The following is a 15,916-nucleotide window of genomic DNA, read 5'->3' as shown; positions in this document are numbered from 1 at the left end:
TATAAAATTCTATAGGAAAACATAAGCTAAACATACTCTGATGTAAATCACAGCAAGATACTTTTTGACCCACCTACTAGGGTAATGAAAATTCAAACAAAAATCTTAAAATTTTAATGAATAGTACCTTCCTATCACATGGTCCTAAATTAGTATATATTCCCTCAATTTCACCTCTGGGTCTTTAATTAGAAAAAATCAAACAGACTACATGGAAAACATATATGCACTCCAATATTCATCATAGTGAATATGATCTCTTGTGTCTCTGAATATGAAGTTATTCTGGGCTCTTTTTCCCCACTGACCTCTTTTGTTGCAGTGGTATATTTTGAAGGCTTCAAGGTATAAACCGCTAAAAATTTGCTACCTATGCTTTTAAGATTCAAATTCATAAACTTCTTCAAGCTTGTAGGCTAATTTTCCCCAGGTTGCAGGTAACAGAGGCAAGTGCCTCTGAGAGTCAGGACAGTGGAAGCAGACAGGCAAAAAAAAAAAAAAAAAAATTGGAAAGATTTTCTAAGAATGATACAAATTCACCTGATGTTTCTGCCTGATTAGTATAATATGAGAAAAAGTTCTGATGAACTCTTTCAGGTTAATGTGTATTAGTAAACACTGATGAAACCTGTGGCACCAAAAGAGGAACTCTTGTGGGAATCCTCACTGCAGGAAGGAGTCAGTCTTGCTGTCCTTGTGTGGGCCTGTGACCCCGGAGCTCATTTCAGGAGCCATCACTTGGCGATGGTCAGGCTCAGCCACTTGCTATGAACTTACAGCAATACACAGGTCACAACTTTCCTGTGCCATGAAAAGAAATCAGAGAAACATAGCTATGATTTCCCTACCATTTATAATCTCAGAATTTTTACATTTCCCAGTTTCTTCTGTAGACTGTGCTTGGCACTGATATTTTTCCATTCAGAATTCCCAGAATGTCATAGCCTGTTACTTTTTTCCAGAAAGACTCTAGGTGGAGGCTCTTCTATGAGAGACAATTTTATTGTTAAAAAGGATTTTACTGGACTCCCCTTTGGTTTCCAAGGTGTAAAGTTCCTAACAGTACAGGACTTTGCCCTCTTCTGGTCTCCTGCCTCTATGTCATCTGAAAGTGAAAGGCACTCAGTCCTGTGCAACTCTTTGCCACCCATGGACTATACAGTGCATGGAGTTCTCCAGGCAAGAATACTGGAGTGGGTAGCCATTCCCTTTTCCAGGGGATCTTTCCAACCAAGGGATCAAACCCAAGTCTCCCACGTTGCAGGAAAATTCTTTACCAGCTGAGCCACAAGGGAAGCCCAAGAACACTGGAGTGGGTAGCCTATCCTTTCTTCACTGGATCTTCCTGAGTTAGGAATAAAACCGGGATCTCCTGCATTGCAGCCAGATTCTTTACCAACTGAGCTATCAGGGAAGCCCCTATGTCATCTAGGTTTTTGGTTTGTTTCTTGGTTGGTTTGTTTGTTTTTTCCTCCTGATGGCTCAGTGGGTAAAGAGTTCACATAAAATGTAATGCAGGGGACACATGAGACACGGGTTTGATCCCTGGGTTGGGAAGGACCCCTGGAGGAGGAAATGACAACCTACTCCAGTATTCTTGACTGAAAAACTCAACGGACAGAGAACCTTGGTGGGCTACAGTCCAAAGGGCCCCAAAGAGTCAGACGTGGCTAAGGGCACGTGCACTGTGCACACCAAACAAGTATTTCGGAAACTTTCTCAATTTCCTAAACCCTTCCACGGCAATAAGTTTTTAACTCCAATATATACAATGAATTCAAACTTGTCTTACTCTGAAGAATCTGTGGTCAACATGGGAAGCTATTAAGTGAAATGAAACTTGGAAATTAAGACAAAAATCTCTTAAATCTTCCCATTAAAGAGCTGTAACTTCCTAGACAACCTGTTCATGTTGGTGGTAGGAATGATACAGACAGGAAACTGCATGAGAGAGTGGAATTGTTGGAGGAAGAAAGGAAAGGGAGCAGCATGGTTTCAAATCTCACTAGACTCCTTTGATACAAGTTCTTCTCATGTGTATACACACACACACACACACATATATAGACATACACAAAAGTATGGATATATATATACATACACAAAAATATGTACATATGTATGTATATGTGTGTTTCATATATATGTCTTCACATATTTCATTCTGGTGAAGTCACACCATGGTTTACACTTGTTATCCATGAAGTTGTTGTTTGGAAATAATTAAAATCCTCAAATATGAATTTCATACCTTCATTTCATGAACAATATAATAGTCTTAATTTCATTGATCCATCCAGGCTCATCACCCACTAGATTTACTTGTCTGTCTGAATTTGCTTGCAATCACTCTGACACTTCTTCAGAAAGCAGAGTCCTTCAGATTCTATTTTTCAACACGGGACACTCAGTCTCCCCCAAATACCACTGACTGCACTGACATAGCCCGCTAGTCTCTGACAGGTATTCTCAACCTCATCTGAACTAAAATCCTTTCATGTTTTATTCTTTTCATTCAGTTCTGCATGAAATTTTTTCCTTCAGAATTTTTTTATTTGCTTATTTTTTGTTTTGTTCTTTTGTTTCGGTTACACACTATTGTTTTTTTCTCTTTATGTCTGTAACTCCACACACAATAGCTGTTGGTGGTTTTTTTCTAAGACTCTATACCTATTCCTCATTCCTGCATATGACCTCATGTCCTCGCACTCTATTATTCAATATATATGCACAGTGGAAATATTGATGCTAGGTTGTGGAGTTAATGATTATGTCATTGTTTTGTACAATACAAGATTGACTAGAAAATAATAGACAATTTGGGAAAGAAATATGACATTGTCTGTTAAGTTTGGGCAACTATCTCTTCAGGTTTTCTTTATTGAACTGTGTTTGCATTCTAGTCCTGAAAACGCTTTTCTATTTATTATGATGGGCCATGACACTTCACTCACGGAAGGTTACTAGATGAGAAAATTTATTTATTTTTAAATTTTCATTGGAATATCCTTGATTTTCAAGGTTGTGTTAGTTTCTCTTGTATAGCCTGGTTAATCAATTACATAAATACATATATCCACACTTAAAAAAATTTTTTTTTCCCATACAGGTTATTGCAGAGTATAGAATAGAATTTCCCGTGCTACACAATAGATCCTTATTTATTAAAGTTTTATGCATAAGAATGGGTGTATGATCATCCAGATCTCCACTTTATCCCTCCCATCCTCCACCCCATTTCTTAGCGCCTGGTAACTTTAAGCTTGTTTTCACATCTGTGTCTTTCTTTTGTAAATAACCTCAGTTGTACCATTATTTTAGAGCCACATATGGTCAATATCACATGATATTTATCTTTTTCTGACTCAGTCATTTCTCTCCTGAGTTCACCCTGGACAGAGAACCACCATAGGGGCCTTGCACAGGAAGAGGCAGTGGGTGGGCAGTTGCAATGTCGGGGAACCTGCAGGGTTCAGGCGCCAGCGGAGCTCCTGAGAGCCTCGATGAGGTCGCAGGCCCAGAATCCACCCTGACCCCCTCTGGCTCAATGGTCCAGCACCCGTTTCCAACACTGACTCTCACCAAGACCCACACATGGTGCCCGCGGATCTGAGTTCCTTTCTGACCTTGGGCCACGTTCATCGGGAGACAGTACCCTCAGGATTGCCTGGACTCCGGGGCTCCATCAGGCACTTGCAGACAAAAAGATATGGGAGTTCCCTGGAGCAGTCGGTTTAACATCCGGGAATACAGCCATTCTCCCATCGCCACACACGTCCTCCTGACTCCCTACTGGGCCTGTGGATTCCTGGGTGGACAGAAGCCAAGATCCTTCCCAGAAATGTGGGCTCTGAGCTCTGTGACCATGCGGACTTGGCGTCCCTCCCGGAGCCCCAGAGCGGGTGTCTGAGCGCCTCCAGCCCCGCGCCCCCTTGGGAGGGTCCCACAGCAGTGGGCCGGAGCCCACTGACCACCAGGGCGGCCCCGGCTCAGACCCCGGTGACCGGGTTCTCCTGAAAGACACGCTGCTCTTGGGGAAAGCAGGTCTCAGTGGAAAGAGATAGCTCCATCAGCAATGATGACAGAAAAAGGACACTGTCTAAGGTCTCCTTAGGACTCCAAATGCCCATCTCCAGGTGGAAACCTTGACCCTGAGTCGGGGTTGGGGCTGCTTGTCTCCAGCCCTGCAGGTCAGAGCCCTCTTTCTGCTCTCCCTCCCACTGCAGTGACCTTGGAATTCTGGGCTGTAGGGGTTCAAACTATGGAGCTGAAGCCTTTATATACTGTTTTTGATTCAATATTTTTCTGTAGTAACACTTACATTTTTTGCTATATGTTTATTTTTCAAAATAAAAAATCAGTAATGGTGATTTCAAAACATCACACTTGTATCATCCTCTGAAAGGCTCACATTGTGAATGGTAATTTTCTGACTGAGAATGTTATCCAAGGGAGAAAGAGAAAAACCAGGTCAGTTAATGGCATTTCCATATCCTCAGAGAGAAAGTCTCTCTATTCAGTGAGTTAGTTCAGTTTCCCTTCTCCAAGGAAAGACAGAGCACAAACCCCAAAGAGTTCAGACTGACTTTTCTCAGAAGAAAAGAAGTTATTAGTATCACTACCGCATATAGAAACACCTCCAATCACATAGAGAAAGTAAAACAAAAGCAAGAGAGGTATATTATAAACTGTGAAGTCTGATTTAATGTCAGCCTCTTGATACTTTTGGGATTCGAAGGAGGGTCTGTGGCAAAAAAAAAAAAAAAAAAAAAATCTGCCTGCTAATACAGCTGACCCAGGAGATCAGGTTTGATCTCTCATTCAGGAAGACCCCCTGGAAAAGGAAATGGCAACCTCCTCCAGTATTCTTACCTGGGAAATCCCATGGACAGAGGAGCCTGGCAGGCTATAGTCCATGGAGTCACAGAGTCAGACACACCTGAGCATGCACATTCTCTGTAATCTTGATACTTTTTTTCAGGACTCACCCAAAACATTATTTTTATCTTTCAGTAGAAACTTTTTCTTGTGTCCATTCTTTAAACGCATGGAGCATGCAGATGGCACTTTGCTATCATGTGGATATTTATTGGGGGTTTTCTCTACCTATTACATTTTCAAAGGTCCAAAAATTTTATAGCAATTCATCAGTGAATACAGGAAATTTAAAAAAGAATGTTCTGGATAACCATGTTCACATATCTCTTGCCTTTCAGTTACTTGATATTGATCTAATATTTAGATTCTGCATATGCTCCTTACAATTATTTGGCCTAAAACAATTTTAATCTTTTTTGTCAATTCTTCCCGATTTTACAAATAATAAATATTCTTTGTGCAATGAATAATAGACTCAGTTATAATACAGAGAAAATGAAAAACCAGCAATGGCACCTTTGGGAATATAAAATCTTACCATGTTATGTTTTCAAACTATAAATTATATTCAATTTAAACTTTCCTCTTTTTCTCAGACATTATTTCAATTTTCAACTCATTGAACTTCATTCCCTTCCCCTATCCAGTCAGGTGAGGCAAAGTTTGCTGCATTTTAGAGAACAAGCGGGCTTGCTGTGATGGAAGAAGCTGAGTCACCGTGACTCCTAGAAGGAAAATCACGTCCCTTTTCTCACCTGTGGGCTTCCCAGGTGGCACTAGTGGTAAAGAACCTGCCGATGCAGGACACATAGAGCTGAGGGTTTGAGCCCTTGGTTGGGAAGATCCCCTGGACGAGGGCATGGTAATCCAATCCAGGATTCTTGCCTAGAGAATCCCACAGACAGAAGAGTCTGGTGGGCTATGGTCCATGGGGTCCCAAAGAGTCTGACTCAACTAAAGAGACTTAGCACACACACATTCTCACGTGTTACTGTTGAGATTACTGGTTGCTGTAATTAGGGCTATCATATAGTTTGTGAAAGAAGATATGAAATTCTATCCTGGGGAGTTCAGTTCTTTCCAAACAACAACTTCTGGCTATCTTAGTCAGAGCAGTATGTGGTATTTTGGGGAGCTTGTGTACCCTGGTTGAAAAATAGAATATGAAGGACGGCTGATTCTGAAGAAATAGCACCGAATGAATGCAGGCAAATTCAGAAAAGCAAGTAAATCTAGTGGGTGATAGGTCTAGATGGGTAAGACAGTTAGTCAGTTCAGTCTCCCAGTCGTTTCTGACACTTTGCAGGCCCATGAATCGCAGCACGCCAGGCCTCCCTGTCCATCACTAACTCCCGGTGTTTACTCAAACTCATGTCTATCGAGTCAGTGATGCCATCCAGCCATCTCTTCCTCTGTCGTCCCCTTCTCCTTCTGTCCCCAATCCCTCCCAGCATCAGGGTCTTTTCCAATGAGTCAACTCTTCTCATGAGGTAGCCAAAGTATTGGAGTTTCAGCTTCAGCATCAGTACTTCCAATGAACACCCAGGGCTGATCTCCTTCAGAATGGACTGGTTGGATTTCCTTGCAGTCCAAGGCACTCCCAAGAGTTTTCTCCAACACCACAGTTCAAAAGCATCAATTCTTCAGTGCTCAGATTTCTTCACAGTCCAACTCTCACATCCATACATTACCACTGGAAAAACCATAGCCTTGACTATATGGACCTTTGTTGACAAAGTCATGTCTCTGCTTTTTAATATTATATCTAGCTTGGTCATAACTTTTCTTCCAAGGAGTAAGGGTCTTGTAATTTCATCACCAATCACCATCTGCAGTGATTTTGGAGCCCCAAAATATAAAGTCTGACACTGTTTCCACTATTTCCCCATCTATTTTCCCATGAATTGACTGGACTAGATGCCATGATCTTAGTTTTCTGAATGTTAAGCTTTAAGCCAACTTTTTCACTCTCCTCTCTCACTTTCATCAAGAGGCTTTTTAGTTCCTCTTCACTTTCTGCCATAAGGGTGGTGTCATCTAGATGGGTAGGTGCTATTAAAACTATAATATAGTTCATTAAATAGAGATGTGAAATTCATACTTGGATAGTTTATTCCAAAACAAAATCTTCGTGCATTACAAAGGTAAATGCATGGTGAGACTTTTGTCAGATGTTGGATTGTGGCAATTGGATTAAGTAGGTTTCAGTTTCAATTCAATCATTGGCGCTCTGATGTGTTTCCAAGTTTGCAAAATCTAATCATGTGCACCTATACCTTTTCAAGGAGTTGATAAACCCTATCACTTGGGAGAAATGGGCGTGGTCATTGGAGAATATAAAGCATCCAGCAAGAACCAAGCTCAATCTTCTCTGGAGCCCAGAGTTGTGGTGTGTGGAGTTGACTGAGCTGTGAGGAGTTGGCTGAGCTGTGAAGACTTTTGAAAGTTTCTGCCACCAGCAGTGGAGCACCTAAATCCTGAGCTGAATTTGAGAGTTACCTACTGAAAAAGAGTGGAAATTTTTATTAACTACAACCGAAGGTGAGTTCTGATCAAAGTAGAATGAAATTCTGATATGTTAAGTTAAAAATAAAACTTTAATGGCAGTCCTGCACACAAAAGCTAGTTGTATTTATTCTGTCAGTACTATCTATGTTTGAGCACTTCTTCAAGCATTTATTCCATGTGGGATTTGCTGACAAGTAACTTATTTTTATCCACACTATATCATGTAACGTCCTTATAAAATGTGAGTAAAAATAGAAAATTAGTAAATATTGTTGAGATGATAAAAACAGTTAATCCATAGGAAAGGATTTAACTCAATGTTGAGAAATACTAGGCAACACATATTAAGTTCTCCTATTGTTTTAATATTATCATGGTCATTGATGCTATCAGTCTACAAATGATTATATTTATGCTGACTATTGTTTCCTGATTATTGTGATACTTGAACATTCACCAGTTCAAAATATGACATACTCTGATGATATGAACCGACTCCAGGAAAACTTGCTTTCCTGAACTAGAAATGACTTTTTTTTTTCCTTTTTGTGTTGAAAGGAGCAGTTTTGTTATTTAAGTTGGAAGCAAGCTCTGAACTCTTTAGTGTTAAGACAGCAGATTAAAGCCAACATTGATTGTATGAAGTTTAAGTTCTTCGTAAACAAATTTATTTGTCTTTAGTAAAGCACTTCTCTCACTTTGATGACGGAAGGAACTGAGGCCATGAGGAGAGAAACGAAGGGTGTGCTAGTGTGGCTTCCAGTCAGGGAATCCTGGAGAATGAGAGAGAGCCAGACAGGTTCTGTGTGTGCTTCTGTCAGAATCAGCTAATAAACGTAACTCTGAAGTCATCCCAACACTTACTCTCCATTCTAATCTTTAAGGGGCTTCCCAGGTGGTTCCATGGTAAAGTATCCACCTGCCAATGAGGAGATGCAGGAAACACAGATTCAGCCACTGAGTTGGGAACATCTCTTGGAGAGGGAAATGGCAACCCTTTAGAGGGTTCTTGCCTGGGAAATCTCAAGGGCAGGAGAGCCTGGTGGGCTACAGTCCATGGCATAGCAACAACTCAGACAGTACTGAGCACACTCACACTAATCTTTAAGCTTCTCCATGTATTAATAATTTTAGTATGATTGAAATCCTGGTTTATTTTAAACAAAAAAAGGTTGCTAAGGACTCTTACTGTATTTCATCTTTTGTATAATAGTTCAAATCCATGGTGTATGTAGTCACCATTTCTAGGTTTATTCTGGGGAGGTAAGTAAATAGGGAAATTAGAGTTCAAGACAGGATTTTGTTGAAAGGATTTATCTTTCCTGATGAGGGCAGAAGAAAGACTTTTTCTCTTACCCTGTCTTATTTCTTTCTTTAGTTTTCAGAAACATGGATTCAGACACACTGCAGGTCTTTCAGAGTGAACTCACCTGCTCCATCTGCACGAAGTGCTTCCTGGACCCCGTCACCATAGACTGTGGGCACAGCTTCTGCCGTCCCTGTCTGAGCCTTTGCTGGGAAGAAAGCCAGACCCCAAGGAGCTGCCCTGAGTGCAGGGAAATACCAGAGTGCTCTGATTTCAAAACCAACATTGCCCTCAAGAGGCTGGCTTCCCTTGCCAGACAGGCCAGAGCTGACCACGACCACAGCTCTGAGGAGCAGATCTGTGTGACACACCAGGAAGCCAAAGGCCTCTTCTGTGAGGTTGACCAGACCCTGCTCTGTGGGCCCTGCTCTGAACTCCCCGAGCACGCAGCTCACAGCCACAGTCCAATACACAGGGCTGCTGAGGAGTCCCGGGTAGGTGATGCCTCTCAAGCAGTTTGGGATCTAGAGGCTCCTAAGTCAGAGAGGAAAACGAAGATGCTATGGGGATGGAGATAGTGGAGGTGGGATTTCTGAACGTGGATCCTCACATACAATGTGTCCTCTCAGTGTTTTGCCCAATTGTCTACACGTGTGGAAATGCAGCATCCCGGGGCGGGTGGCACCAGGGACACAGGCTTCTGATGGGAGCTTGAGGCTTTCTTAGTCAGGCCATATTAAAGTGTGAGACTTAATTTTTTAGGAAATAGATTCCATTATTGTAAAGTTCCCCCAGTTCTCTAGTATTTACTTCTGTAAAGTCACAGAAGTAAATACCGATACTGATATACTATGATATCAGTATTAGAATCAAATTAGAATAATGTGGAAAACTCTGACCATAGCATTCTATGCAAGATTTCCATGTAACCAAAAACTGCCTTTCTTCATCATGAACAGGATGAAATTTATGGTGTCATCTTCTGGGTCACTAAATCTCGTGGGTATTTTGCAGGAGAAACTTGTGAAGAGAATGAGAACTTTATGGAAACTGAGAGAAGAAATGAAAATCAGTCTGAATCAGGAAGCTAATAAAACTCAGTCATTTGAGGTAAGAATAAAAATGTTCCAATTTATTTGTATAGACATTGATATGATTCTAGATTTTAGGTCCGTTTAAGTTTCCATTAAAGGATATTTGTCTCTTCCCTGGAAAAGTAATAGTTTAAAATGACTTACTGGTAATCACAATTAGAACAAGCTAATGCAAGTTGCTTTTCAACAGTGTGTTGAAACACAGAGACTTTTCTCTGTATACAAATATCTGTATAGTCTCAGGCTATAGTCTTCCCAGTGTTTACGTATGGTTGTGAGAGCTGAACCATAAAAGAAGGCTGAGCGCTGAATAATCGATGCCTTTGATCTCTGGTGATGGAGGTGACTCCTGAGAGTCCCATGGACAATGAGGAGATCAAACAAGTCAATTTTAAGGGAAATCAACCCTGAAGACTTGTTGGAAGGACTGATGCTAAAGCTGAAACTCCACTACTTTGGTCATATGATGCAAACAGACAGTTCATTGGAAGAGTCCCTCATGCTGGGAAAAATTGAGGGCAGAAGAAGAGGGTGTCAGAGGATAAGGTGGCTGGACAGTATCACTGATGAAGGATCATGAACTTGGGCAAACTCTGGGAGATGGTGAGGGACAGTGGAGCCTGGCATGCTGCGGTCCATGGGGTCACAAAGAGTCAGACACAACTGGGCAACTGAACAACAACAAAAATGCAAGTTAGCTCAAAGAAAGCTAGTAAATAGGAAAAGCAAGGCATGAAAAGTATTCTTAGGCCAAATTTTGAAGATTTGAATAAACCTTCTCAAACATGGAAAATAAGATGACATTGCCCTAAGAGTGACATTGAAGGAGAAGATAAAAATATAGTGTTACCTAGAGGAAAAATAGAGCATATTTTATGAACTGTGGTAGATGGGGTTTATCTCATAAAATAATATTTATAAAAATCAGGGTGAGGAGCAAGAGGAAAACAAGCTTCAGGGAAGAGGGGAAATAATTGATGGAGTAAGAACCCTGAAAAATCCTCCTAGGAAGGGAACCTGGGACTCTTTAGATGGTTTGATTTAAACAAGGAAAGAGAATAGGAATTCAGAGAAAGGACAGACAGGAAGGACCAGCAAATATTCAAGACCATTAGATGTGTGAGGCAGAAAGTTTGTAAAAAAAAAAAAATGTTCTCAATGGTATTAGGGAAATAATATTCGAAGCTTTCTTTTGAATGTGAGCATAAGTAATCCTCTGAATCCACTGTCTCTGCAGAATTATGTGGCCTTAAGGAAGGCCATGATTACAGTTCAATATCAGAGGATACCTCTATGGCTTCATGAGGACGAGAAAATGCATCTGGAGGCCCTGGAGCAAGAAGCCAAGGAGATTTGTCAACAACTCAAGGGGAGTGTGTTCACAATGACTGAACAGGCAGAAAGTATGAGGGAAAGGTACAGAGACCTGACTGAGATGTGTCATAAGCCGGACATGGAGCTGCTCCAGGTGAGAAAGGAGGATCCATCCTCAGAGAGAGAAACAGTCTTCTAGACAAGTTGCTGTAACATTGAAATGTTACCTCACATATGGTTACTTTCAGCTGAGGGATGGTACTCCTTGACTCCCATTATATTTCTCAAATTCCTCTCTCATCATATCCTGGTGATCTTTGAAATATTTTTGCCCTTTTCCTAGTTCACATAGGACCAGATTTTCCAATGTGGTCAGGAGTACTATCCAGACAGATGATCCAAAATCAGCAAAATTCTGTGACCAGGGGACAGTTAACTTTCTTGGAGTAAATCTCAATATATGTTCTGCTAAACCCTTATCACTCTCCGTTATCTCACACTTCCTGGGGACACTGAGATTTTGCCAGTTTTCTGTGCAAGATTGTTAGAAATCATCATCTGTTCCACTTCATTCTATAAATCCTTCTTATGGGTCCCTGTTTTGCTTTAATTGTTATCATAGATGGTGAGATCTCTTTGGGAGTAGCATGGGATCCTAGATGTGGCTGCATCATTGCACACACTCTTCCTGGCCTCCTTCCTTCCTTAATGTGCCCTGAGGAAGCCCATTATGTTCTAGTTTAAGCTCTGTTATTAAGATAGCTTCTGACTGTTCCTTAGAAGAGAATGAGAAAGTAATACCTTTTCAACAAACAGAAGTAGGAAAGAAGATACAAAGGGACAGAAATCTCATGAATAATCTGGTCTTTTTTTCCTTGCAGTCCTTGGGAAGTGTCCCTTCTTGCAGGAGTAAGTCAGTGCAGCTGCACCTGCCCCAGCCTGTAGTTCCTGAGTTCAATGTGTGGCCCATCCCTGGACTCATAGACTGGCTCAGACAATTCCAAGGTAACAGGCAGCTCCCTGGTTGGGGAGCTGAATGCATGTCTCTTTTCATGTTCTTTCTGAGACTTTCCTCATTGCCCAACCTGTGGACTTATTTTGGGAACTTTTATAACCAAATTTACCCTTAGAGTAGATTTCCTATAGCTCAAACAGTAAAGAATCTGCCTGCGAGGCAGGAGACCAGGGTTAGATCCCTGGGTTCAGAAGTTCCTCTGGGGAAGGGAATGGCAACCCACTCCAGTATTCTTGCCTGGAAAATTCCATGGACAGAGAAGCCTGGCAGGCTACACTCCATGGGGTCACAAAGAGTCCTACGTGACTAAGTGACTAACAATACAGCTTTATAGTAGAATAATACACAATGTTGGGCTGGCCAAATAGTTCTTTTGGCTTTTTTCCATAAGATCTTAAAAAGAAGAAATCTTGGCAAAGTCTCTGTGTATATACACTTGCTTTTTCCCTAGATACCAGTGTTTCTCACATATATATCTGGTATCTAGGGAAAAAAGCAAGTAAATAATGGGAAAAGATAATTGATGTCCAATGGCAGGCTGGCATGCTGTTGACTATTTCCTTGAAATATGTAAGTCTGTCTGTACATTCAGTACATTCCAAGTTTTAGGGAAGGGAGGTTATCACTGGTTGTGAGATATTTGGAGAGTATTAAGTTGGTCTATAAAATGATTTGTAATAAATTCAAATCATGTTTTCTGGACATTGAACAAAATCCTCTCTATGATCAGTTTTATTACAAACAAGCATACTATGAAATTTTATAAAGTTTATTAGCAAGATTGGCAAAGTAAGCTGGCAACTTATTTTAATAGATTTACGCTTCTTTTGTTTTTCAAGGTATAAGAGCAGAAAATTCTCACAAAGAAACCACTTCAAAAATATGATTTTTTAAAAATTTTAGCTTAATCTTGAATTCTTTAATGAAAATCCTTGTCAGGAAAAGTGATCACTCTTGAAGTTATCATTGATATTATATTTATTATTGAACATTTTCTAATGATATGGGCAAACTATTTTTTTTCTGATAGTGAATTTTATTTCATTGCCTATTTCAAATGTTCCAGAGAAAACAATGGCCAAAACTAAGCAGTAGGTCTCCTAGATAAAATTCATGTTTTCTCCCATTTGGTCTGGCTCAAATTTTCTTCTTACGAAGACAGACAAGAAGATCTTAGACGGCACTCTTGCATTCCTCATGCTCTCTTGCTGTCCTGCCTCCAAGTTCTACTTATAAGCTAAGAAACTCAGACACTGTATAAAGCTCATGGCCAGCAGGAATTTAAAACACCATTCATTAATATAATTTTGTTTCCTTTTTCCTACAGTGTACATTGAGTTGCATAATGAAAGAATCACTCATCACCTCCCTGTGTTTGAAGATCTGAGATGTCTTCTGGCTGGTCCTGATGGTCCTGATGTCGACTACACTCCACCAAGATCTATATATTTTCTTTCCTGGGGAGCTGAGTCATTCACTTCTGGTCAGCACTACTGGGAGGTGGATGTGGCGGGCTGTTGCAACTGGGCCATTGGACTTTGTAATGACTCCTGGGCAAGGGAAAGCGACATGGCCCTTGATTCCAAGGGAATTTTTCTACTTCTTTGTATCAAGGAGAACAGTCAGCACAGTCTCTTTACCTCCTTTCCACCGTTACCTCAATATGTCAAAAAGCCTCTGGGCCAGGTGGGGATGTTCCTGGATTATGATGGTGGAATCCTGAGCTTTTATGATGTGGCCAATAGTTCCCTCATTTGTAGTTTCCTCTACTGCTCCTTCTCATCGCCACTCAAACCATTTCTTTGCTCTAGATACCCATGATCAGAGGTCAAAACCTGACCCCAAGTGTCAGGAATGTGAATAATTGAGATTGTTAAGTAAGCACCCACTTGACTTTCTGAAACTTCACCTTTCTTCATGAAATGTATTGCTTAATTTTTTTTGAGTTTGATATATTAAGTGTATAAATTTATTTCTGTTTTCATGAAATAAAATCTCTCCTGGAATACTGTGCAGTCATTATTCTATGTCCTGTGTGTTCACTGGTTTCTAGTCTCCCTGGAGACCAAAGAACACCTGTCATGCTTTCCTAACTTTGTGTGGTAAAGCAAGAACACAGGGTTCTTTTGACCGGCAGACTTGGAATTCTTGTCTCCCTGCTATGCATCTCTAACATCGTTTTCCTTCATCATGTCTCCATTTCAAAACCATTAGTCATAGATATATTGTTAAAGTTACCAGACTAATTAAAATCATCTTGCTGGATAGACTTGGAACATCTTATATTTTTCTTTGCAAAGCTAACAGCCTAATATTGGCCATCCCATCCAGTTTACCAATTATAAGAAGGTTTATCTGTTTATGTACAGATAAATTCCACACACATAGCACAAACATAAGTGTCTTAAATATATCTACTGAGTTAATAGAGATACTACATCATATATAAAATCATAATCTACGCATTTCGAAAAGCTTATTGAGCCGGAGAAATCTGTCTCCCTGGCTTCAGCGTATACTACAAACTACAGCAATCAAGCTAGTACAGTACTGGCACAAAAACAGAAATATAGACCGGTGGAACAGGATAGAACTCCCAGAGAAACCCACACACGTATTATCACTTTATCTTTGACAGAAAGGCAACAGTATAGAATGGAGAAAAGACCACCTCTTCAGCATGTGGTGCTGGGAAAACTGGACAATTGTATGTAAAAGAATGAAATGAGAATACTTCCTTTACCATGGACACATGTGCTAAGTGGCTTCAGTCATATCCAACTCTATGGACTATAGCCCTTCAGGCTCCTCTGTCCATGAGGATTCTCTAGGCAAGAATACTGGAATGGGTTGCCATGTCCTCCAGGGGATCTTCCCAACCCAGGGACCAAACCCATGTCTCTAATGTCTCCTCCATTGACAGGTGTGTGCTTTGCCACTAGTGCCACCTATGTAAAAATAAACTCAAAATGGATTAAAGACCTAAATGTAAGGTCACACTCTGTAAAATTCAGAAGGAAAACATAGGCAGAACAGACTTTGGTGTAAACTGCAGCAAGGTCCTTTTCGACCCACCTCCTGGAGTAATGAAAATACAAATATTTTACAAACGGGAGCTGATTAAACTTAAAACTTTGTGCACAGAAACTTCTTGTGGTCCAGCATTTGGAATCCCTATTGCAATCAGGGGATGAGGGTTTGATTCCTGTTCAAGGAAGTAAGATTCCACATGCCTCAGAACAACAAAGCAGGAGACAAAACTCCTGAGCCACGTGCTCTGAAGCCCATGCATCACGACCATCAAGCCTGCGGGCCACAACCAGAGACTCTGTGCATCGCAATAAAAGATCCTGAATGATGTAAAAGAGATCCCGTACAGCAACTAAGATCTGGGGGAGCCAAATAGATAAGTAAATAGTTTTAAATGTTTTTGTACAACAAAGAAACCATAAATAAGACAAAAACACAACCTTAAGAACAGGAGAAAACATTTGCAAATGAAGCAACTGACAAAAGGTTAATGTCTAAAATACATAAGCAATACATGCTGCTCAATATCAAATGATGAAACAACCCAATCAATAAACGAATGGTTAATATGTGTCTTGGGGTGTTTATCCCTAGGTTTATCCTGTTTGGGACTCTCTGGGATTCATGGACTTGGGTGGCTATTTCCTTCCCCATTTTAGGTAAGTTTTCAACTATTATTTCCTCAAGTATTTTCTCATGGCCTTTCTTTTTGTCTTCTTCTTCTGGGACTTCAGTGATTCAAATGTTGGGGCATTTGACATCGTCCCAGAG

General features: G+C 40.6%; 1 protein-coding gene across 1 annotated transcript; it reads left to right on the top strand.

The window, feature by feature from the left end:
• Nucleotides 1-8,650: 8,650 nt before the first annotated feature.
• Nucleotides 8,651-11,317, top strand: LOC133241015 (tripartite motif-containing protein 64-like). Its single transcript, XM_061406008.1, has 3 exons — nucleotides 8,651-9,186; nucleotides 9,707-9,802; nucleotides 11,024-11,317. The coding sequence occupies exons 1-3, from the start codon at nucleotides 8,776-8,778 to the stop codon at nucleotides 11,297-11,299; spliced, it is 783 nt and encodes a 260-aa protein (XP_061261992.1). The 5' UTR covers nucleotides 8,651-8,775; the 3' UTR covers nucleotides 11,300-11,317.
• Nucleotides 11,318-15,916: the final 4,599 nt, after the last annotated feature.

Source organism: Bos javanicus, chromosome 29, assembly GCF_032452875.1.
Source record: "Bos javanicus breed banteng chromosome 29, ARS-OSU_banteng_1.0, whole genome shotgun sequence".
NCBI classification, from domain to species: domain Eukaryota; kingdom Metazoa; phylum Chordata; class Mammalia; order Artiodactyla; family Bovidae; genus Bos; species Bos javanicus.
This window is presented reverse-complemented; position numbering and strand designations above follow the sequence as displayed.

What these genes read in the sequence shown, in the direction of transcription:
- LOC133241015 (XM_061406008.1), top strand. Translation starts at nt 8,776, where the DNA reads ATGGATTCAGACACACTGCAGGTCTTTCAGAGTGAACTCACCTGCTCC. An exon ending in GGGCTGCTGAGGAGTCCCGG is followed by an intron (nt 9,187 to 9,706) that starts GTAGGTGATGCC and finishes GGTATTTTGCAG; the next exon opens with GAGAAACTTGTGAAGAGAAT. An exon ending in ATAAAACTCAGTCATTTGAG is followed by an intron (nt 9,803 to 11,023) that starts GTAAGAATAAAA and finishes CTGTCTCTGCAG; the next exon opens with AATTATGTGGCCTTAAGGAA.